This window comes from Helicoverpa armigera, chromosome 1 (genome assembly GCF_030705265.1).
Source record: "Helicoverpa armigera isolate CAAS_96S chromosome 1, ASM3070526v1, whole genome shotgun sequence".
In the NCBI taxonomy this organism is placed as follows: domain Eukaryota; kingdom Metazoa; phylum Arthropoda; class Insecta; order Lepidoptera; family Noctuidae; genus Helicoverpa; species Helicoverpa armigera.
The window spans coordinates 2,590,485-2,615,272 of NC_087120.1; the positions used below are offsets into that span (position 1 = coordinate 2,590,485).

At 36.6% G+C, this 24,788-nt stretch overlaps 1 protein-coding gene across 1 annotated transcript in view; it reads left to right on the plus strand.

Moving 5' to 3' along the window:
• LOC110377574 (mitogen-activated protein kinase kinase kinase 12) overlaps positions 1-24,788 on the plus strand; it is a 39,095-nt gene that overhangs the window by 9,256 nt on the left and 5,051 nt on the right. Inside the window, exons 4-7 of the mRNA XM_064037799.1 lie at positions 6,871-7,072; positions 12,595-12,933; positions 14,023-14,160; positions 15,233-15,418. Of these exons, the coding sequence (XP_063893869.1) occupies positions 6,871-7,072; positions 12,595-12,933; positions 14,023-14,160; positions 15,233-15,418 (865 nt within the window). The remainder of the gene's footprint in view (positions 1-6,870; positions 7,073-12,594; positions 12,934-14,022; positions 14,161-15,232; positions 15,419-24,788) is intronic.

Genomic DNA, 24,788 nt, shown 5'->3' on the forward strand with positions numbered 1-24,788 from the left:
TATCTATCAAAAAAATATGTCTTTTACCCTGCTCATACTTGTTCTGTGCCAATATTTATAACGTTCAGATGAAACAACTACCAGAGTCATGTTAACAATTTTATCTATCAAGCTCCGCGCAACTTGATCGGCGTAATGCCTCTAAAATTTCAGATTGGCCTATGACCTATTTAAAATATGCTATGAACAAGTTCAAACGAAAAGGATTCTATTATATAGGTAAAATATTTTTAAATCGAATCAGAAAAGCTCTTCAAACCATTAATATATTTTAACTATTTCATGGAAAACCCAATTTGTTCGAGTACTTACAACTCGATATCAATTGAAGATTATTTGTATTTTATTTTAATCCGATTTATATCTAGTCCAGCTGCATCTCCATTGAAATGGGACTATTATAAAACCTATAACGAATTCCAATTAAGTTGAATACCAGATCGGAACAAATTATCCTGAACTTGTTGAGTCGGATTGATGAAACGTGAAGTGCTGTTGGTCCGTTCTGTTGACCTACCTACCAAAAAGGAGGAGGTTTTCAATTCGAATGATTTGTTTTAGAGTTTAGAACATAAAAACCGGCCAAGTCAGAGTCGGACTGGCGCACGTTACCCTTCGTGTCATTATTTGAAAAATGAGCAAAAAAATCACGTTTGTTGTATGGAAGCCTCCCAAAATATTTATTCTATTCTAGTTTTCAGTATATGTTGTTTTAGCGGCAACAGAAATACATCATCTGTGATTTCAACTCTCTAACTATCACGGTTCATGAGATACAGCCTGGTGACAGACGGTCGGACGGACGGGCGGACGGACAGAGGAGCGAAAACAATAGGGCCTCGTTTTACCCTTTGTGTACGGAATCCTAAAAACGATGTTTCTTTGCTCATGACTGATTCCCATTATTTTTTGTTTGAAAGACTAATTCCCAAATGGTTCTATCGTCATCAGGTTTAGGATCTGATGATGGCAAACCCTGTTAGACAGCCTGTCTTACCACTATACTGTCGTATCTGTCGTATCTTATTGCTTATTGTATAAGGGTCGGTTCATATTTCATGGAAAATACGTTGTATCGTAAATGTATGATCGACGCACTAACGCATCATCGGTGGCGTGAATGATTGAATGTTTCATCGTATGTTTGTTTGTTACGGCGTTACGTGACCGATAATACGCTGCGCATTGTTCGTCAGATGTGAATCGACCCTAACTGGATTGAGAATTAATTACGTTAGAAATGATTAGATTAGTAATCCACAATCTTATATCGCTCAGTTGTAAATGTTCGATACATAATAATCAATGTTTTCAGAAATATATGGTAAAAGGCACGGTTCGACATTGACCGATTTGCCTACATTCTGACAACTTGTATGGATCAATTGTAGTTATAGGTGGCTTAGGAATTAGCTGACAGTTTATTGGGTTTCATTTGTTTATCCTGATATCAGGTTTCTATTTCTTGTTTAGAAAGATACTGTTATCCGTGTATGTATGTATTTGTGACTTGTAGATACACAAGACTACGTACTAATATGCGTGCCTTTCAAAGTTTCAAATATCTTCGGTGTCGCTGACGGCAACAATTTTATGCGCCCACGCTTCTGTATAAAGCATGCCCATATATTTAATTCCATTCGACAAATCTGAGCACAGTTCGCGTTGAAACTTTTTCCGCCTTTTCCCGTAACATTGTACAATTTTAAATATATTCTAAATATTCATGTTACCCGCGTGAGGCTCCAACAGGTTGCGTACCGCCGAGTGAACCCGCTCGAAGGTTCGAAACCCTGACAATGACCTACTGACACAATTCCACTTGCCCGGGATACTTGGCGACATTGAAACCTTCAGTTACTTATGAGGCTCCCGAAAACTTTACCTGTGCAGGTAAAAGACATTTTCCGTTCCTTCTTGGGGTAGTCTTAGTCTTAGTATTTTTGTAATATTTTATCTCTTTATCTATTTGTTGGTACATCATGTATTTTCCCCCTAGTAACATAAGCTACGTTTTATCCGGGTATGGGTAGAAGTTCCCCGGGAAAATAGCTAATAGGAAAATATACTCAAGATATCAGTACAGGAGCTTCTGTCAAACTAACCAACCTATTTGCCTAGCTTTTTCCCAACTCTATTAAGGTTCGCTTTCAGTATATCTTCACTACTGCACTAGTACTAGTGTTTAACATGGAGGGATAGCTTATATGACCTCCACAACTTTCACGTGAAATAGGTAAATATACTTTGTCATAATAGCCGCCCACCGTCTCTTAAGTTACAGGTACTACCTAGTTTAAGAGACAGGGTACCGCTAATTGTAAACAGATGTACCTTAAACTTACATAAATTGATCTACCATTTATTGTGTACTCAAACTGTAACCAGCTTTAAGTCCCCTTTATACCATCTGTACCTTCTTCGGATGAATAAACTATTTATTTATTATGGCGCAGGGTTTTAACAGTCAAGTTTCTGTCCTTTTATCTATTCTTCGAACGCGCCCACGTGTATCATAATAAAGAGAAATATTGCAGCGCAAATCAATAAGTACATAGCAATGTTTGCATACCCATGTTAATTTTTCCTGCAACGCCGCACAATCATATGTCAAAGGAAAAAGCATGTTTTTTCTAAGAACACGTAATAACATGCAAACGGCACGCTGAGAAATGAAGGAATATTGGAAAGTACTATCAGTTAAAAAGAGTATGTAACGTATAAAATGTCGCCGTTTGTGGAATATTAGTTATTAGGTATTCCTCGAACCAAATACATAAAAGTCGTATGCTGTAGACATCTCATTAGTTAGATTCTTTACATCAACATAAAATGCTCTCATAATGGCAGGGCGGTATTATATCAAACAATTATAAAATTTAGCTTTTATATCATAGCCATTGAAAGTGTCCACGATATATTATTGCTTGAAGGAATTGAACATTTGATTAGTTAAATGTGCAGTAGACAATAGGTAGTCCGGTATAAGGTCCTTAAGTAGGTCCGGTACTGACCATCATTCTCCAGACAGTCCACGGTCGGGCACAGGACTCTCACGGCAGGCTACTTAGTTCAAACTTATCCAATCTTTACCCGCTGTCTGACGAAGTTTTAATACTATTAGTAAGTCAGCTTAAAATATGTAGCCGCCGAATAAATAGCTAACCAGGAACCTTCCCTGCCTTTTAATATTATCTTAGAGTTTTAATCTATCCAGGCAAAATTCTAAGGAAGTGTCTTCAAAAGTAGACTTTGTAAGGCTATTTCATGTTAAATATTTTCTAGAATTAAATAAAAATGTAGCGAGAATTCAGTGTCTTCAAAAAGGCATCTTGATAAGATTGTAGCAAAAACAAGCAAAAGTAGTCTGCTCTCTTTAAAAGAGCATAAAATCCTGTTGATAAATCTCACCGCATTTGAATAAGAACACCCGAAAGAAATGATTGTAGCATAAAAGAGAAATTATTTCAATAAAATGTTAAGAAAAGTTTGCTAATTTAACCGGAGCTGAACGGTGAAATTGGTTTATAAAAAAAACCGCTCCGTTCGGCTTTGGTACAGTCTCTGAGCCTGACATGAATGATTAGTCTCTCGTAGGGAATATGTTAGCGTCAAAGGTAACCTGGATAATCTGTCTACATATACGACGTTACATCATCAAAAAAAAAACTAGTCTAACAACCCAGTTATCTTGGGAATCCCGAAACCCCTTAGGTAAGACTAGTTTTCAGATATCTTGCCTCTAATATACACTCCGACTATCAAAGGTGTACCAACATACATGTTTATATATCTATGTATATAGATATTGCCATCCTAACTAAGCATACTGAGAATTGGCAAAATGTCGCACCGAATTCCACGAACTGGGAAATTCGTCGAAATCGTAGATAGATTTGCTTCTATTAATTTCATAGTAAATTCAATAACATTCTCAATTTGGAGCTTCAGAATTTGCTTTTAGATGCCATCGGTTTTCGTTCTAATTAGTACAGTATTTTAACCTCAAACCACATTTTGTTGATTGTTAGCAATATAATTTGTTGTAAAATTATTGTGAAGAGAGATACACCCTTTTTTTCGAGATGTGGCATCTCGAAAAAAAGGGTTTCAGATAAATATCATATACTTAATGACTCTGAAACGACAAATCAACCAGCAAGCTGAATCTTTGTCCCAAATGTAGTTACACTCAAAGCATTTGTTAACCGCTGAAACTTTGATATCGACGTAAAATGTATAGACACGACACAATTTCATAATCAAACTATTATTGCTTAAACCTCAATAAAGTAAACAGCTAATCACAACAGCCTATCACATAACAAAACACACCTATTTTCACGGCCAACCGGTTGACAAACGTAAACACGGATTAGATTTCCCCGTGTAAATTGCAGCCTGCAATGCAATCAAGGGAATGGATCAAAACGTCCCGAACAACGCACACTCGACATTGACCTATTTACATCCACTATTTCACCGCGACATTCAATTATTGCTAGGACTCGAATAACAACTGAATCAAAAGGAAAATAAACTAGCCCCGTGTATTGTCAAGGGTTCGTTTTCCGGCTGTCGGTGGCAGTCCGGAAGGTTACTTTAAAGAGGATTTCAATGTCAATGTGGCTTGTTGTTATTGCTCTGTCTGAGAGCAGTGTATGTCTACATATGTTGGTCTTTGTTTTTTGTTTCTCGCTGTTGAGCTTGACGGCTGTTCCAAATATTAGTCTATGATTTGCTTAGTAGATATGAAACTTTTGACTTTAGCCCCATAGAAGTAATGTCAAATTCCTATCTCTAGTAAGGAAAACAATAGATAGATAGAATATTGGGACTGGCTGTAAGACGATTCACGCGCGATTTAGTCGCTTTTCTCCGCGCGGTTGGGCGGTGTTTATGCGAAAGTTTCCACGGATTTTATTGAAGTTCGAACAATATTTTTTACAATCAATGCAAGATAAGTTTCCAAGTAGACTTCTAGTTACAATGACGTTCATTAAAAGTTACACACAATGTTTTTAAACTTATTTGAGCCGTTTAATTTCCATTGGCACACGTCATACAATACAACTCGTCATCGTAAAAAGTGATCAAAAATCATGATTTTTATTTAAAATCGTCAGCCTTTTCACTTTTGAAATACCAAAACGCAGCGCGTCGCGACGTATTGTGCCTGTCCCTTTAAAAAAAACTGCCGCGCTGTGCGTGTAATCTACCTGTATGTCATGTAGTTCAGCTGAATTTTTAAATTAAAAGCGAAAAATCAATCTTTTCATTTCACCCACCTGAACCTCCAATATACTCGCAGTCTAACTAACGTTCGATCTGTCAACGTATTACGTCTATCCATCAATCCTAACTATCAGTTCTGGGTACAGACAGTATATCGAAATCAATACATTCATTCCTTTGAGCCCTTTGAGGCTTAGCAATAATACCTGGGATATAGTATTGTAATTCGAGAGTATACTACTAATAATCGCGGAAGAGATATTCGATGCAACATCTTGATTGTACTGTCAAGTTTAGTTTGATGGCATCGAAATGTGCGAATGGCAATTTCACGTCATGCTCAGGTATTGAGCCTTACTACAAAAACTTAAACATCTGTTGAAAACTTGTCTAAAAAATGTGTGTGCAAAACGGACCTTATTTCAACGTCAAAATCTGTCAATGTTTTTGATAAGTGTTCAACAGACGTTTAAAAGTTTTTGAGGTTTGTGTTTAAATATTTAAACAATTACTTTTTTGCTAATAGTAAAGGTCGTTTTCAATATTCTAACCATTTGTTTAACTTATTTGAGATAGGAATTTAACATATTTTTCTTCTATGGGGAAATGTGAAAAGTCTATCTCCAGTTAGCAAATCAACAGATAGATAGAATATTAGGAGCGCCGGAAAGAGGCCGGATATCGTCGTTCCCGTAGAGTTCTTCGCCCTGACGCCTTTAACCTGATGTCAACATCCCGTCGATAAACATCTTCAGAAGCTAGTGCAAAATATTGTTAAAGATTTATCGGTACATTCATAGAATACCTCTTTGACCACGTTTTAATTTCCTTAACGGTACATTTGCGGCACTAAGTTGATAACAGAAATAAACCAACGTGTCTATGAACAACCAAGTGCTTTGTCAAGAACCGTTTTCTTGAAAAGTTAATGTTTGCTTCTTAGATCCTTTAAAATGAAGTGTTCACCGATACAAATAAATGGGAGACTGAAGTGGTTTTACTACTTGACTGCTGGTAATGTACTGTACAGAATTACGCGATACTGAATTGTGTATAACAAACTTCCTAATACCCCGTCAGTGTGGTACAACAAGTACGTTACATTTACAACACTTGCAATGCTTAAACTTCGCTTTTGGTTCTGATGCTTATGGCGTACAGCTGAGTTGAGCTCTTAACGGCTTAAATCAGGCACTGCACGTTAGTGGAATATTAATAGCTTTACCGAAGCACCAATAACTTTAAAGAGAACATTTGGAATATTCCAAATTATGTACTTACAAAATATGTAGGCCATAATTCGACCTTCACTAATTTATATCAGACGTGTAACCCACACAGATTTAAACTAATGCAACACTCGGCCAAAAGTGAGTTTGGTTTACTCCAAATATCGAACTAGGTTGAAATTCGGATTTGTGTAACAGACCAATCTGTATCGTGTTTTGAATCGCCGCAGAAAGCTCTTAACCTAATGCCTTCCTAGTTTCACATGACATCTGTACCCCACATTAACTTAGAATTTCCTGTAAACTAAGACTTGATCCCCGAGTTCCCTACAACTTTCTGTTTAATTAACTCTCGAGATAAACTTGTCTGTTTGTTCTAATTCGTGTTTTCTTTCTCTTCCTCTAGTGCAATTCAAAGGAGTCAGCACGGACGGACCACATGCATACATCATAATGGAATTCTGCCAGTACGGCCCACTATTCGAATACATTCATAGTGGGTCGGGCTTCTTACCATCGCAGATCCTGAAATGGGCCAAACAGATCGCGCAGGGGATGACTTATTTACACAGTAATAAGATCATCCACAGAGATTTGAAATCTCCGAAGTAAGTGCTTTATTATTATTGTGTACGGTTGCCAGCTTTTTGTCATATATGCCATTGTTTTTTCGCAATTTCTTTTTCATTTGAAGCGGAGAATTCCTGCTTTCAATTTGTAGGTACGCCTTTCTAGATGTTTCGTTACGGAGACAACAAAAGCGTGTCTATGTTGTTTGCAAAGAGCCGACTCAATTGTTTAGATTTAATTTCTTCCATTGTTTTAATATTTATTCTCCTTTTACTGCATTTACTATTCCAATGCTAGAATAACATCAAATAGTCAATACGAGGTCACTAGGTGTATATGAAATTTTTCTTGACAAAAAGCTGGTAATTTTACACCTCATATTTCTTTGTGTTTTCAGTACCTGTATCAATGCATTAATTAACAAAGAAGTTTCATAAATTGCCGGATTCTTGTGTTCATTACGTTTCAAAAGCAAGAACGATCTTTTGAAAAAAAGCTCGTTGTTCCGAGATATGAATTTAATCAACTTTTAATTGGAGTACATATTCCGAGTAAATAAATATTCGTACAAATTAACTGTTTCTCTGTTTCGGTATTTACGAGGCCCTTTTTGTTTGATACACCGGCAGTCGCCGTCGGCATAGTTCACTAGGCGTATTATTATCTTGCAGCGCTGTTTCAAAGCGCTGTGACGCTCGTTAAAGCGCTGTGCAGCCTGACAAAGCTCTGTACGGGCTAAAACACAATCCGCTGCACCAAAAAATATTAGCTGGTTTGCTAAAAAACATCACAAAAATTAGTTAGCCAAGTCCATTGTTAGTGAATACGTAGAGAGGTAGTCAAGGTTCCCAGACAACCCTTTTCCAACTACGGATTCCTATTGTAGCAAAACCAATTTGGTTGCACATTGCCAGCTCAACAATTGAATAGGAAGACAAAATATGAATCTATTTTTGTGTGAGTAACAACTCGTGACATTGTTTAAAGCTTTTATTAAGCTGCATTTTTTATGCTCTAATAATATTAAATCAAGTTTTTTTCGTTTTCTTTACCGGGTAACAACTTACGGCACACGCATAAAAGTAGTATTTATCCTTTTTCAAGCTCTGGACTCCATGTACCCATTTAAAAAGAAAATCCGGAGATACAGTTAGAGTTACTTTCGCATTTTGGAAATAAACACGCAGGTACTAATGAGGATTGCGCAGACTCGCATATTGTTTTTGGACTCCGCGCATTGCACTCTGTTAATTAATACCATCTTCTGTGTTGGCCATACGGTGCGTTCGTACTGTACATGAATAACCTACCTACAATATTGAGTTAGTCTCAATGTTAATCGGATGTGATGTAATGTGATGACATACGTAATGCATTAGGGCTTTACCTGGAAAACTTAGGGCACAGTTTATACAGCTTATCGAAATCAATCCTCTATACTACGTACAGAGCGGGCACATGTGATTGAGAATATTCATAACGAAGTAACCCACTTAATTTAATTGCCGCTACTTAATTTAATCCAAACGCTATTATTGGCCATACATTTGCAATTTAAATGACTACTGGGTATTCAGCACATCAGAGTGTCCTCTGTACAGAAACTATTTTTGTTTGGACGTATTTGTAGGCGTCAACAAAGTACGGTTGGCGCAGTAAATTATTCACAGAGTAAACTGCAGTCAAAAGTACTGGCTTCTTCGAGGTCCCCGTCGATAAATAGGAATCGATAAACTATACTTAAATGTAGGTATATATATGCTTCGTATATACATTTATTTGTTCAGATATTCTTTTACTAAATAACATGTACGTTGAAATACTTACGACAACTATTTTTCTCTGTACAGAATGACTCTTGAATGGTATTAGTTCTTCATATAAGTGGACACCTCTATTTATATCTACAAACCACACTTGTTTTATATCTTAAAATTTATTTTTTGTACTTTAACTTTTCACAAGTACCTCTCAAGTAACCTACTTGGGAATTTGATTCGAGTATTGCTAGTTACCGCGTTGTGCCGTTGAACAGTCGGCATTGGCGTCGAAAAGTGCCCCTCTTAAGTACACACAGGGCTAGCGACGGCTAAGTTGGTCGTTAGACTACCTTGTTACCGATATCGATTAACCATTATTACATTTCCAAGTGCCCTCTGCCCCACATAATCTACCTGTTAAGTTACACAATGCTCTTGTATCTCATATTCCATTTACAGTGCAATTGCTTTAGGAACCAAGCGAAACTTTTACGCGGCGTCGAGTGTATTCAATTGTAGACGCTTTAGAAATTAACAACTACGTTTATAGTTTCTATTTTAATACGTTGTTTCTATTCTTGCTTACGTCTCAAGTCTCAAGTTTTTAATTGCTCATATTATAATGCTGAAGAGTTTGTTTGTTCGAACGCGCTAATCTCAGAGACTACAGGACCGGTTATTTAAACTTGATTTCAGAAACTACAGGACCGATTTGAAATTTTATTTTAGAGTTACATAGCCCATTTATCGAGGGAGGCTGTAAGCTATATTCTATTCTGGTGCGCGGGGTAGTTCCCACGGGATGCGAGTGAAACCGCTAGCGGCAAGCTCAAGAGTTTGTTCGAACACGCTAATCTGAGAGGCTACAGGACCGATTTGAAAATTTATTTTAGTGTTAGATGACCCATTTATCGCGTTAGGCTCGGAGCTATACTTTCTGTCCTGGTGCGGAGTGGTTCTGAAAGGATGCGAGTGAAGAGGCATAGTATAATTATTGGTTAATGTAAACTGCACCGTTGATTTATTTATTGTCGATAAGAAGACTAAAGGGTCGTCTACAAAATTTTGCAACACCGCTCATAATTTTTAATTACGTCTGGTCACTTTTAAGCCTTTTTACCGAAACTGTAAGAAATTAGGCTCTTTAAATAAATGCATCGTTCAATGTTTTATATCTACTTAAATGTAGGTGTTACTTGGGGCTATAACACAAGCGGTTTGCGAGCGATCATTGGCGGAGCGAGTACGTTATGCCCGCTCTACACTTAGCCCGCGGACCGCGCGCGATGGCCGTAGGTGTATAGCGGGCATTACTCGCTCCGCCCATTATGATCGCTCGCAATCTGCTTGTGTTAGGGCCCTAAGACGAAACTTATGGGCAACTTTTTCATACAAATGTAGATCGTTTCCCCCGTAGATAATACTGATTGAGTAATTTCTTTCTGAATATGACATGTCTAAGGTGTTATAGTTTTCTATGCCTTTATGTTTTTACTATATTAATTATTATCAAAAGAGAATAACAGTAAATACCGAGAAAGAAAGACTAAACATTTTTAACATAAAATTTAGTTTTAAGTCTTATTTTTTACTGGCTGATTCGGACATAATAGAGCCTTTGTTACTCGTGGTTAGTTCCAACAGTGAATGAATTTTTCAAACCAGTTCAGTAGTTCCTGAGCCTTTAGGGTACAAACAAACAAAATAATGTTTCCAGGAAAATACAAAAGGCAGTTTCATAGGGAAGCCGGTCGTTTAAAAATAAATATTGCATAAAAGCCTTGGCTATTTGATGTTGCTTCTCAAATGATCATTATAATGAGGTCCTGAGCACGGAACGTCTAACAAAGACCGCGGAACAATGAGGAACTGTTTCGATACGGCTAAAAGTTACAATAACTCTAGATTTTTCGCTACATAGCGTAACGGCCTTTCCTATTCTTTGGTATCCGTTGATTTGTTTAGTGGAGATAGAATTTTGATATTAGCCTCATACAAGTTATGCCGAATTTATAGGGCAGTCGCTCCTTGTAAAGCACTGGTACTCAGCTACATCCATTAGACTGGAAGCCGACCCCAACATAGTTGGGAAAAGGGCTCGGAGGATGATGGTGAAGTTATGTCAAATTCCACTGGAGTAAGAGAAACAGCCGATACACAGAATATTGGGATCGGCGGTAAAAAGAAATACGCAAAAATATTGTTTTGCTTAACAACAATTAACTCAACAAATGTTACATAATATTTTTGCTGTAATTAATTATGTTTCAAGTTTATTGTTACTATTTACCAACGGAATAATTAAAAAAATAGAGGAAGTACCTACTCTCGCAACAAAGGTGACGGGAAAATAATTAAAAATCTCATTCAAAAGTTTACAATTAAAAATTGAATAAAAACTACGGCTTAATCCAAATAAACCCTTTCTCGCTATTCAATCCACGTTCGGAGAGACCTTCTGTCCTCATCCGGATAAAAGTAGCCTATTTAGTTTCTCTAGAAAAAAAACATTTACATTAGTTTAGTAGTTTGGACTTGAAAGGCCGACTGACGCGTCAGTCAGTCAGCTACATTTAAATTTAATTTAAGGATCCAGCAAGTCTTCACACGTGTTAAAAGTATTTAAATACAGTGTTTCTGTTGTATGGTGCAAAATACTAAAGTTAGGACTTTATTTGCGTCTTCGCCACATTCATATTTAATAAACTTGCTTAGAAGTGGCTCGGACCTATTAGGCTTAAGGTGCCTCAAGTCTACTTAAGGCCGTTCCCGATATTCTATCAAAGAAGAAATAGAATAGAAGCAATGTTAAATTACTATCTCCAGTAAGCAAATCAACAGATGGATATAATGTTGAGAGCGGCCGTGAGACCGCACAAAATCGATATCAAACTTCAGTAATAAAAACAAGCACCGGACTGTAAAATTAATCTCAATAAATATTACCTTTGGCATTGTGAAGAAAAAAACAGTTCAAAGGAAACACGTGCAAATAAATTCCGTTTACAAATAAATGTTTGAACAATATAGAATAAGAAAATAGTTCACCACCCACTTATTAATAAACTGGCTTCTGCCAGCGGTTTCACCCGCAGCCCGTGGGAACCTTTACACGAACCCGGTTAAAAAGTAGCCTATAGCCTTCCTCGATAAATGGGCTATCTAACACCGAAAGAATCGTTCAAATCGGACCGTTCCTGAGATTAGCGCGTTCAAACAAACAAACAAACTCTTCAGCTTTATAATATAGATAAAAAAGAGCATTTTCGCAGTAATTGACCATTTTACACGTGTATTTAGCAAACATATTTAATTATAAGGCATGTCGTAATCCTCTCTATTGCATAAATGCGAAAAATGGGTACACGGATAGTTACGAAACTGAAAAAGAATATAGAAAACTTTTTATCCAGGTGCAGGAACAGTAGAGCATAGAAATTCGTTATTTTTACTCAATCCATTGCCTAAAACAAATTATTTTTATTTATTTTATTTTATAAATTAAAAAATTGAATAATTCATGTTAGGTAATAGATAGAATATTAAATAATTTGATATTTATTTATATTGACACCGGTTAGACTGGAAGCCGATCCCAACATAGTTGGGAAAAGGCTCGGGAGATTGATTGATTCATATTGACACCAGATCTAAACTCAGTAGTCTTGCTTGAAAACTGGATTTTCCGGCTATCAAACAAAAAACACAACCTAGGGTTCGACTAAGTCAAAAAATATTCTCACTTCACTCCCAAAGACTATCACAGTATGTAGATAGTACAGCAGAAACTTTCTTTTCAGCATACTGATCGCTGATAATCTCGTGGTAAAAGTGAGCGACTTTGGCACTAGTCGCGAGTGGAACGACGTAAGTGCCGTCATGAGCTTCAAAGGGACCGTCGCATGGATGGCCCCAGAAGTCATAAGACACGAACCCTCATCCGAAAGAGTGGATGTCTGGTCCTACGGGGTAGTTCTATGGGAACTGCTCACACAAGAAACGCCTTATAAGAATTTGGAAACAAACGCTATATTGTGGGGCGTTGGCAATGACACCATTGCCCTGCCTATACCCTCGACATGTCCTGGTACTATGCAGCTGCTGATGAAGCAGTGTTGGAACCGCATACCCAGAAACAGGTCAGTAAAAAACTTTTTAATCCAAACTTAAAAATGTTCGTAAAAAAAATAACCGCGCTCCCTTTACCACAAACACGCAATTACATTTTTTGGTGGTCATTTTTCTTTATTTTTGGTCGTGTTTATTTTCCTATGCCGTCAAACGGCAAAATAAAAACAAAAAAAAATATGGCTTTACAGTTGCAGTCATTTGTAGTTAAAAATGGTTTCATGACTATTTTTAGGTCAGTTTTTATTTTGCTAGTTCAAAGGGATTTTTTTGGCTAAATAACTCGGCTTTAAAAATCCAAGTGACTTTAAAATTCAACCTATACTTTTACGCTGTCCTCTAAATTACATTAATAAATATCTTTATTACATTATGTTAGATAAATCTTCTTAGAAAGTCCATTATGTTTGCCCGGCTCTCGCAGTAGATGCAACAAGTCGGACGAAGTCGGCTAAAGCTCGTCAAGTTTCGTAGTTGACGTCGCCGCCATTTTCACACATAGCTCTTCCTCTAAACAACTTATGGTTACACGATAGAAACTGAAATCTACTACTAAGTCTCTATCCTCAAAAAATAATTTAGATAAGTTTTTATAGTAAAAGTTAAGTTTGACGAATTGACGAAAATTAAACATACACGTCAACATAAAGTAAGCCAGAAAATGTTAATTGATTGACCTAGATTTTTTACCAATGTAAACAAATTTTATTTAAATATGTAAATAACACGGGAAAATTCATTACGAACGTATTATAAGAGTACAAAAAAAATGTATGTAATGCCAAAAAGTTAACTATCCATAAAGTTTTCAATAAAGAACAATGATCAACAAAAAGTGACGCCCCCTCCAAACGGACCAATCACTAAACACGAAAATCAAAATACACGGTTATGTAGTTATCCCCGTAAGCATCGGTCTATGCACATGCGCAATTCAATTTGAATTCAAGGCACCGCGATCCGTCAGCGCGGCTACGGATGCATGGTGCAACATCAACCGTACCTTCCGGCCAGTGTTGGCTATCACTCGCAGTGTAACACACGGGGCGCTTGCAACGCGACTTTAACTCTCAAATACTGACGCGAAATATTTCCGCCAGGCCGCCTTTTAAAATTATCGCCGCGAATTTGGAAATTGCTGGGGACGAAATGGCATCCTACCCGGCTGACCTCTTCAAGAGGACCCAGGCTGTGTGGCGCAAGGAGATCCGAGAAAGCATGCTAAGATATTACGCGCGGTAAGTTTTTGAAAATTTTTCGAAGTTACTTTTTTACTTTTGAGTGTTATTAAATTCTTTTTTTTTGTGTTTAGTATTTGAAATATAGATTTTATTTTCACTTTCTGTGATTTTAAACTTTTTTTTTAGTTGTTTCGGAAACTTTTTTTATTTTAATTCGTCGTGAATTTTGATTTAAATTTTTTCGAAGTAACTTTTTTTATAATGTGTTTTAATTTTTTTGGAATGGGTTAGTATTTGAATTTTTTTTTTTACTTTTGAAGTTTTGGTGATTTTAAACTTATTAAAAGTTCGGTTATTATTTCGGGAACTTTAAATTTATTTTGTCATCCTGATTTTTGATTTGTCTTCGATTTGGAATTTGTTATACTTTCAGCCGGATGAAATGAGGTTGATATTCAGTGTTCGTTAATTTCCTCGCTGTTCCGTATGTAGGTAGGCAGAGTCGTAGGCTCCGGGAATTATTAATAGGCTTTTAGAGTGTATCGGTGACTTTAGTACGGTTTTGAATTTTGCTGATATTACTGAATTGTATTTTAGGTGTCAGTTTAAAATTTTGGACACCATAAGTGATCAAAAAAATACTTTTGCTGTTTCGAAAGTGGAAATACTGAATGTAATTTTTGTTTTAGTTATAAATTTTGGAAACTTTTTAAAATTTTGGAAATTTTAATTAATAAAAAATACTTTTACAGTTTCCGAAAATGGAAATGCTGAATATAATTTTACTTATGAGACAGTTAAAATTTTTGGAAACTTTAAGTAATCAAAAAAATATTTTTTACTGTTTACGGAAATTATTATTTAAATATGTACTGAACATAATTTATGAGACAGTTTAAAATTTTCGAAACTTAGACCGATTAAAAAAAAGCTTTTACAGTTTCAAATTTTCAAAACTTTTTAAAAGTTTGGAAACTGTAAGTGACCAGACAGGCAGTCGCTCCTCGTAAAATACGGGTTCATCCATTTAGACTGGAAACTGATTCCAACATATTTAGAAAAAAGGCTAGGCAGATGATAATAAAGTTAGTTTAGTCGCCATTTACTAACGTTGGGGATGATTTCCTAGTGTAACGAAGGCGAGTGAGGGGACGGAGGGGGCCGGGAGCGGTGACACCAACCGTCGCGAGGAGCTGAAGGATGCTCGCCAAGTTAAAAGAATTTACGAGAATCATCTGAACCGGGCCAATGACCTGTATCTCGAGGTGTGCTCCGTTCGCCTACAACTTGAACAGCGCGAGAAGGACTTGGAAGAGTAAGTACTTTATTATTAATGTTATATCGTCGTTTGAGTTCTAAAAAAATATTCGATTTTGTTATAAACTTAATATTTCAGTGTATTTTAGTTTTTCGGTAAAGTTGTGTATTTTTACGTTTAATTGTGTTAGAACTTAAATGATGATTACTTTTACATGTGAAATTTTTTGCAGCCGCAATCTTTCATCACGCCACAGGATCGTACAAAAATATTTAAGCCCATTTTAACCGGTTACTGATAGAGTCACTGATAGCCTATCAGGAACTAATCTAACAGATAAACTAGGACTTTAGGTTTTACAGCTCTCGGATACCAATATCCGACAGAAATTATAAGCAGTCTTAATTATCAGATAGCTAACTGACACTTTATCTTTAACCAGTGAAACAGGGCCTTCTTTCTTTCGAGTTAAGAAGTTTTTTCACGGTCGCGTATGACTTGGAGTCGCGACGTTCGGTTGTCTTTTGTTTTTCAGCCGCTGCAAAAGCTACAGGTTGAGTACGCTAGCTATTTGAATTTCCCAGTCAAAGTTTCAAGCAGACGTGTATAGGCTTTTAAGCGCTTAAAAAGCTGAAGCGAGTAAATAAGTTGACTGCACCGATCTTAGCTCAGCTGCCGTTGCCATTGTTGTAATTTGTAGTTTTTGTTCATAATTAGCCCCTCCGTTCATGATGCGAAAGTTTCAAGCTGTGCTCTGCGGGTTTTATATCTGTGAATGTTTTTTTTGTGGGCTTGTTAAATAGCTGTAGACCGACAATTGCTATTGTTCTAGAAAAAATTGTAATCATCATGCTGGGCAGCCGAAAATGGTCCCGGGTTCGATTCCCGTCGCGTTGGTTCTAGTTCCATGGTTCGATTCCGTGGCTCAAAATCGGTGCATATGATCCGGTTGGATTCCCATTGGTCCCAGTTCCATGGTTCGATTCCGTGGTTCATATAACTGATAAACTTCATATACTTATAATGCTTATAAATACATACATATAACACCCAGACCACAGCCAAAAACAATCTTATCACACAAATGTTGGCTGTACCGGGAATCGAAACCGGGACCTCTAGGTTCGACGGAGTCGTCGGTAGTAATTGAAACTTCATTTTTAATTAATATTACAATGAAATACTTTCATATGCCTCGTACTTGCGCGTCTGATTCATCCCAAAATAGAGACTATTATGCAATCCTCAGTTTGGTAATTGGACAGCAGAATTCCTCTTTAATAATAACGTTTAATTTTGTGGTTGCTATTCTTGGTATTAATACCACAAAATACATAGGTACAGAAGTCAATCTACATACAAAGCGCGTTCGAGTCACGCAGACAAAGGTGTCTATGTGTGCGTGTTCACAGACGCGCTGTCTCAAAACAACTCAAAACAGTGCGAGCGCGGCTGCCGCTTTCTTGAGATAAGCGCGTCACACAAAGGTAGATAAATGTGCACGCGTTGTGATAACTACCTAACTGTAATTTGACTGTAATATTTTAAATTTTAATAACAAAAGAAAAAGTAATAATGGAGCAGCAAAATTCGTATTATAATTGAACAAGTTGACGGTTGTTTTATACAACAATAAACAGTGAATTGTCGTTTTTTTAGCCTGCCGTATTACCTATAGTATGTACCTACTTATTTTCTCATATTTCGATGGTTCGTTTAATAAACGCAGTAGGTAGGTACAGTTAGGTGGGTAGGTAAGCGCCCCGGCGGCGGCCTCTGGCCCAATGCCGTAATAAGTTTGCTAGTGTCGACCCAGGCGAACCTGCCTACCTACCCTCAAAGATTATTGCTAGTAGGAGTTGATAATTTTTGTGATCATGGCGAGACTATGTTGTAAGGTAGACGAAATAAAACTCGCACATCAAGTTTTCTGTAGGTAGAAGCAAGCTTAGATCAGGGACTGTACCAACCCATTACATACAAAAATATTTTTTTCACAAGTAAAGAGTAGGGTAAGTATATATGTATGAATAACAAAATTATAAATTGCGGTTTCTGAAAAAGTTCGGTATCTCGTTCAAACGAATTTCCGTTGAAAGTGTTTATTAACCTCTTGTATGCCACATTAAATATTTTATTATTATTGGTTTATATTTCATTTTTCCTGTTTTATTCTCAACAATACATCAAATAATTAGATACGAGTACCACTACCACGTTAGTTTTATGCGCATAAAACAGTTGACAACCCTAGCGCGACCGCCGAGTTTAGGCATGAAAAGTGAAGTACATACATGAGATTGACTTCTGTACCTATGTATTTTGTGTTAATACTGACTTGATATAATTACTCAGACCATTTGCGAAAGCAAAAATTCGGTAGTAATTTTGTAAGTTTTGCCATGTTGAATTTCCCGTGAAAAACATGTTAAATATCAAACAAAGTTAATCCTAAGATTTACGTTTTTCATAAAGCAAAAATTCTACAAAGAAAATTGTTGAGCCTTACAGCAATATATTCTGATATCAATTCCTGTAATAATCATATAGGGTTCATATCTCGTACGCGAAGCTTGACTTGCTAAGAGCTCTTGTAAAACTTGACATAATCATCTATGCATCTGAGCAGCCGTTTCATCAAATAAAATGCAAACAAGACGTTTAGCGTATCCGCAGAACTAATACTCTAGAGTTTTCCAAATACTATTTCGAAGAAGGGCTCCCAAGAACTGGATGTACCCGGTCCAATTCTATATTAAATGCTGTTGACCACTACCGGAGTATCTACGGAAGTTGGTTTTAACTAAAAAGAATAAGGGGCCATCACAAAAATTACTCTCTGCTCACTAAGTTAATATTTTTGTAGAAACTACTCCAATTTTTGCTGTCTCTTTGAGATCATTCATCTTTGATTACTTCAACTGGTTCAAAAAGCTACTGAGCGGTTCAATCTTATTAAGTTATTGGCTTAGTTTGTTTTTTTTTTTATTTTATTGGGACGACTTCCAGACTGGCTGCAGACATAACCCAGTCACCGATTAACACCGTAACATTTTATTTGGTTCCATATTTATTCAAAGGAAACTAAATTCGGTTTTCTTTCACCATTGTCAATAAAACAGATGACAGCAATGACATGATGCAGTTAGAGCCCAATTTAACTTTTAATGACTTGAATTAATAAATAACTTGCACCTTCGGATCAGTACTGAATTACTTAGTCAAAAAGCAAAGTAGCACGGGCCCCGCGCCGACGGGAGCCCGCATATAGATCTAAAGTTCTATGCCTCGGCACTGCCATGTATTTTTCGGTATTTCAATTCTCATTAGCAATAATGTAAATACTTTTTGAAATAACCGTTAATTTAACCACGGGCCCCACACTTGATTAATCCGGTCCTGCTTAAGATTACAAAATGCAAATTGTCGTATACAATTAGTTAGATAACTTAATCTACTTTTCCTTTCCGATACAATACGCAGAAACTCACTAATCTCTTTGTGCATATCAGTATTCCAACGTAAAAAGCTCACGAGTGGCATAATCGCATTATTGGCCAGCCAAGGTCAGTTCGTGATAATGAAAATGTAATACCCGAGACGTATATCCTTTAACCCGATAATATGTGCTATACGTTGTTTAGTCTGAAGGGAGTCTCAAGTTCATTGCTAGCTAATCTATTCATTATATGCGTGCGTACTTTGCGTATGTGTGTTAGGGAAAGGGGTGACCAGAGGTAATGTTTATCTAGGATTTTCTTCACGCAATTTGATGCGATAAATGAGAATCTGGTATCAACCAGATATCAAGTATTTCGTATTGTTAATGAGACCTGATGTATCTAAGAAAAAAGTACTTTCAAAACCAGTTTTTGGTTGCCGGTAGTAGTTTGACGCGAGCGCCAATTGTTTATACGTTAGATGCATCTACACGGTGCAAGTAGCTTGCGTATGTTGAGGCACACAAAAACGTGCGGTTCAAGCGACTCGCGCATGTACCAAAGGAAAATACCCACCCGCGTGCTCTTGTCACTTGCGCTTGTTAAGAGGACGAATTGGAATTTTTGGCGCCAAGGATGTCAATTTTTCTCAGTAAATACAAAACGGATCAAAATACAACTTGGTTACCTGAAAGTTCATGATATAAACCTTATTTTGTTAGTTGTAGAAACATGATTAGGTAACTTTTATAACAGAGAAAAATATATCAAACATACCTCTTTTTAAAAAGAGATTCACATATTATGGGCAAACGGGACCGATTAAAGCCTCTTAACTTTTTTAGTAGTTGAGTATATACATACTCTTTAAAATTGTAGTAGGATTTTTTATCAAATTATCATTTCTAAATAATAAAATTACAAAACCATTTTGTCGCTTACGACTTTTAGTTATAAGCTAGCGCGCGTATTGTTATCCTCGCCCCGCTCAGACGCCCCGACCCCTTTTGGCGCCTTAGATGCGCGTGCCGGTTATGGAATTATTGTTGACCACTTCCTCGCCTTAAATTACTCCAGCTACATGCACCGTGTAGACGCACCCTAAGCAACGCTTGATGCCGTCGGTCCGTAAAAGGGTGACGCATCTTGTCATGACGAGTTTTCCATGTTTCGGAAGGCACGTTAAAGTGGTGGGCTGTCATTTGAACTTCTTTGGTAGTTCTTATAAGTAGTCAGATGCCATAAACTTTGACAACCAGTCTTAGCATGAGAGTACCCGGTTAACAGTGTTCAGGAAACCAGGTTAGACTCTAAGCCGACCCCAACATAGTTTTGAGAAAGTATACATTTTCGGAAGTCTATTTTTACACCAAAGAGTTCCATGCCACCTGTTAGTTAAATTATTTTCGGATTTAAAGAAATTCTGGATTAAAATATTCCAAGAATCAGTAAATTAATTAAAACATGATCCTCGGTACTTACTCCGAAATACTTTAATTTATAAATAAATGGTTTACGGAAAAACCAAGGATTGTGAAAATAAAACCCACGCTGTGAAAATAAAATTGCGGGAAAGCTAATATGTGTGCAGTTATTATGTATATCAGACGATACTGGAGAATTAAGTACGCGGATATCTGGCAGTGGGTCTATAGCAAACTGTTGCTCTTATAATCTGTCTCTTATCTCACGAATGCGGGGATACCATACTCGGGTGTAAAATATACATGCACATTGTCTTTGTATGACGCGGTGACTACTTATTGGTCCTTATTGGTTAAACAATGAGCGTGACTTTTACACGTAAAATAAGTAATACGTCAGCTCCCGTTTAGTAAAGTTTATAGATCACCAGTGGAAGAAAACTGAGAGTAGTTAGTTTCTCAAGAACTGAAACGTCAAAATCTGTTATACCATTTTTAAGCAAAAAATATTAAAAAAAATACATACATTCTAAATAATTCTTTCCAGATTAAAAACAGGTTTTTTACAACTATACAAATAAATATGTTAAATGTTTGCACTGAAGGCAACTTTCCCGTGAATCTTCTTTGAGGCGGATAATTACGCAGTAACCTTGAAATCTAGGCAGACATAACGCCAGGTAGAGAACCATACGTAGCTATTTACAACGTAGCTTGTGGCTAACTCGTAGCTATGCGGTCCCTAGACCGCATAATATAAAGGAAGGTTCATATCTGACGGAACACGCGTCGCGTAACGTAACATCATTACATAGTATGAAACAAAGTCGCTTTTTCTGTCCCATTTGTCCCTTTGTACGCTTAAATGTTTAAAACTGCGCAACCCATTTACATGAGGTTTTTTTAAAAGATAAGAGTGATTAAAGAGGAAATTATATGTATAATAACATCCATTAAATTGTGGAAAAATACTATTATTAATTATTTATGTTCAAAAATATTTATACTCGCTTTTGGAAGAAAACTGCTGCCAAATGTATTTATTTTGTGCATTTAGCTACTTTCCTTTTACCACACACATTTGATAGCCAATACCCAGTGTTTTGATGGTTTCCTGCGAACACACTCAGAACCTCAGTGTATTTGTAGATAGGAAGTCCGAATAGGCATACAGTGGTTATAGCAACCACGGTTTTTAACATTCAAACGAAGATCGCGAAATCGATTGCTGTGGAAGCTAAAAGTAACTCCCTTTGATCCTTTGAATATACCGTTTTTACTGTGCGTATGAGTAAATATACAGGCCGCCCAGTTAATAGTACTACGTATACGGAATAGCAGAAAAGAAGTCAAAGTTTCGGTTTTTTTATTTTCAAAATTTTCATAGGGTAGTTAATAAAGGTAGGGTAGGTAAATTAAACTGTGCGAAATTAAGTACTTTCGGATTAGATCTTGTTCACATACAACTTCTAGAATGTTAAGTCGTTATTGGCGTTTGTGTTTCAAAACAATTTAAGAGCGCTGCGTTGTTCAGCAGTTTCTGAATTTTGAAATTATACATCGACTTGGCCGACTGTACCTAGTTTCACACAAATATAGACTTTATGCAATGTTTATCCTCTCCGCTCCCGCACCCCGGAATGTCTGGTTGCTCATTAACTAAAGGATTTTTGTGGAAAACAGATAGACAGCATTTAGTACGGTCATGAGTCGAGCTTTCACATTTTGTTGGGCTATTTTTGCTATGGGAGTTATAAAAACGTTTCTCATACGCTCAAAGTTAATGGACTAATAATTATGATTTTGTGAATACTTAGTCGTTTCTCGCGGCTTTACTTGCATCCCGGGGAACTTTTTTCCGTTTCCGGATATAATGCAGCCTATGTCACGCGGACATACAAAAGCGACAAAGAGATTATCTCAAATTGATTTATTTGTTTCGAAGCCTTAGGATTCAATTTTTTTTCTCTTCATATTTTTAATTTCGATTTTTCCCCTTTGACATATATCTGTCCTCGAATTCAATGTCAATACCTGCAATTTTAAAGCAGGGGCTTATAAATATATAGTCCAAGTCCCCGTTACGCAGAAAAGAGGCTTAACTATCACTGATTTTAGACACAGAGAATATTTGAATAAAGGGTTTCAGAAAATTTCATCTTTACCAAGTTCAGTAGAGAAAAGTTTGGAAAGATGAACTTGAAACTAGCTTCGGTAGCAAAAGTGTCATGTATATTTTATTTTGTGACGAGACACGAAGAAAATTCAAGGTCAGGCACGATGGGTGTTTAAATTTTGAAGGGGAAAGTGTAGGAATAGCTTGCCATGTATCGATTTATTTGTTCAGAAAGTAATTTTTTAATGCAATAGAGACAAAGGAATCGGTTTTCGTCGTTTCATTGAAAAGTGAATCAATAGAGAATTGCTTGCGTGTATGATATTTTTAAACTGAGTTTATATTTTTATGTAATCGTTAACTGCCTTGTTGGTCTAGTGGGCGCACGCGCAACTGCTAAGTACTGGTCTCGGGTTCGAATACCGGGTCGGGCCGACATTGCTCGGATTTTTTAAGTTGGTGATTGATACACCCGTACACCGGAGGGCACGTAAATATCTGTTCTGCGCCCGATCATTCTCCGGTCGTGTCGGATTTCGGGCTTTAAGTGTGAAGGAATAGGGAGTGCTCCTGTGTCTGCGGAACAGCTTGTGCATTATAATACATATAATACACAGCTGGCTGGTCTTCTTATATGAGAACAGCCGCCCAAGCCAAAATTAGACGCCATTACAATGGGTGTACTATGCCAAATCGAATAACAAATAATCGAATGCCAATTGATCGACCACTATAAATCGAAATTCTAAATACTCGAACGTTCATAATATCGAATGGTTATTAAATCGAACATTCAATACATCGCGCAGTCAATACATCGAGTGTTCAAAATATCGAATGTTCGTTTGATCGAGCGTTAAATGCATCGCATATTAACAAGTTAAAAACTCAAAACTTACTAATAAATCACATTTTAATCTTTAATTCTTATCTTTTAAAGGCAGATTTGAAAATTTTGTGTGAATTGAAAAGACAAACGCGGGATTGGGAAGACCTACTTTACAAAAAAGAGGCAAAAGGGATGATAATGCGATTGAAAATATGTTAAATAATAAAATCTACATTAAAATTTATAAATTATCCATAAATTTTGAGTTTTTCTTGTATTCATAAAAAATATAGATTTTACGATAAGACGAATATGCGATGCATTTAACGCTCGATCAAACGAACATTCGATATTTTGAACACTCGATGTATTGACTGCGCGATGTATTGAATGTTCGATTTAATAACCATTCGATATTATGAACGTTCGAGTATTTAGAATTTCGATTTATAGTGGTCGATCAATTGGCATTCGATTATTTGTTATTCGATTTGGCATAGTACACCCCATTACAATCACAAACAAATACTTTTTCAAAGGGATGTCTTGCTGGGCCTACTGATTAACTTACAATGCCTACGCGAAAGTATTATACCTAACCCTGGACTAAGCCTAAGTATCACTCAACTTATAAGATATATCTCTATCATTGGTATACTAATATTATAAAGAGGAAAAACTTTTTATTTGTTTGACCCATTTTAAAAATTCTCTCGCTGTTGAAAAGCTACAGGGAAAAGCCCAAGTAACATATCCCGCTACGGGCAATAGACCCCACGGGACGCGGGTGAAACCGCGGGATTACGGCTAGTTTTAAATAAAACTAAAATATTCTAGTTTTGTTTAAACTTACTGTAGAACTTTTACTTTTGTTTGTAAATAGTTTATCACAAATTGTAGACGGAGTTGTGAACCGTGGGAATTTACGCCATACGGTCTTACCGCCCTGCAATTTTCAACTTTGCATTCAGCGATTTAAACATTTAGACTATCTGTTTAAAGTATTGCTTTTATTCAATTAGTAATTGCTTTCTTAAGAGTTATTTCATCATAAACTATCATAGAAAAACTGTATCTTAGACTCGTGGTGTTTCTTATATTCTAAAAAATGCTATCCTATCTTCCTTTTCGAGTTATAGTAGCTAATGTGATTTCATCATCATCGGTTCATCTATTTAAGGGCAATAGTCAATGTGAAACAAAAGAACAGACAAACGTTCAACAGAAACTAATCTATTAGCCAATAGTCAATTGGCTATAGCATCCAAGATCTATTCACAATCAATGCGAACACAGTTACTTGCTTTAGTCTCCGTCCATAGCCACCGAGCTCTTATCTAAGCTTGAGATCAAAACGCGCACATAGAATCTAAACGCATGTTGCACCTTGCGTTTAGCTGCACTCAAAGCTAGCGTTCACAGGTACAGCTTAAAGGCTCTATATGTAAGCTTTTACTAAAATAAAACTATTGCCGTCCTCTTCACGGAGAGAAAACAGAAAGAGACCGACTAAAAGCGGACCATGTTAACGTGATAAAGTTACTGCATGTATTTAAAGCTTGCGTACCGTAAACTTAGGGTTTTAGTTAAAAGTTGAGCGATTAGCACACTGCCACAG